General features: G+C 50.3%; 1 protein-coding gene across 1 annotated transcript; it reads left to right on the top strand.

The window, feature by feature from the left end:
- Positions 1-628: 628 nt before the first annotated feature.
- On the top strand, positions 629-1,123 carry LOC130744568 (uncharacterized). The gene has a single exon (XM_057596742.1). The coding sequence runs from the start codon at positions 629-631 to the stop codon at positions 1,121-1,123; it is 495 nt and encodes a 164-aa protein (XP_057452725.1).

Here is a 1,123-nt window from a genome sequence, read left to right as displayed (position 1 = left end):
AGGTTATGTATCCAGGGCTCCTTTGGGTTTACATCCCTTGAGGCCCAATAGACTAAACATCAAGCCCATATGTAATATTCTAGGTCAGGAGTCAAGCCCCACTATAAAAGGCTTGACTCCAATGGAATAAGACAGGTTCTCTTTACTCTTTATTCATTGTCTATACGGCGCTAAACCCTAGGGGGTAAACCCTTGATCGGAGAGGTCAGGTGCGGTGTAAGAACATTTTTGGCGCCCACCGTGGAGCTCGAGACAATTCCCCTTAGTCCCATTAGAGAGAGAGCTGGCTGGTCTTACCAAGGAGGCGTTAGCAGCAAGAATTGCGGAGCAGCAGGAAGCATCGTCGATGGCAGGAGATCTGGGGCAAAACCCGGCCCTCCAGGAGATTCTTGACAAGTTGAATGATATGTAGAGAGCCAACGATGCGCTACAGGCTTAGGTGACGGAGCTGACGAAGGAGAGATCTGACCATCAGGTCTCTGACCGGAGAACGGCAGCAACGGTGGTCAACTTTGAACCGTTCGCGGCGGCCATCGCAGAGGTCGAGATCCCGGAGCACCTGAAGACCTTGGAACCTTACTCGGGAAACTCTAACTCGAAGGAGCACTTGGTTTATTTCAACACCAGAATGGTTATCGCCGGCGCAACTAACGTTGTCAAGTGCAAGCTCCTCCCCTCAACGTTCAGGAAATCAGCTATGACCTGGTTCACCACCCTACCCACCGGATCAATAGCAGACTTCACAAAGTTCTCCATGAAGTTCCTGTCACAGTTCTCAGCGAGTAGATCTGAGCAAGTGACCATTGCAGAGTTGTTGACGGTAATCCAGAAAGAAGGTGAGACGATTAAGAGCTACATGTCTCGTTTCAATGAAGTTTCCGTTCACCTGGAAGACTCAGTTCCAGCGGTGTGCGTTGCGACTTTCAAAAATGGCCTCCGTGAAGGACAGTTGAACGAGAACCTGACGCGCCACCCTGCTTCGTCAATGGTGGAGATTCGGGAGTGGGCGCATAGCTACATACTGGAAGAGGAAGACAACCGTCAGAAGAAAGGACGAGACAGGTCTTCATCTAACAACAAAGCATACCCACCCCCTGCTAACCTCTGTTTCTATTACAGCTAG

Source organism: Lotus japonicus, chromosome 3 (assembly GCF_012489685.1).
Source record: "Lotus japonicus ecotype B-129 chromosome 3, LjGifu_v1.2".
NCBI classification, from domain to species: Eukaryota; Viridiplantae; Streptophyta; class Magnoliopsida; order Fabales; family Fabaceae; genus Lotus; species Lotus japonicus.
The sequence above is the reverse complement of the archived record's forward strand: the minus strand, read 5'-3'. Positions and strand labels throughout refer to the sequence as shown.

Coding starts and splice junctions, on each gene's coding strand:
- LOC130744568 (XM_057596742.1), top strand. CDS start 629: ATGGTTATCGCCGGCGCAACTAACGTTGTCAAGTGCAAGCTCCTCCCC.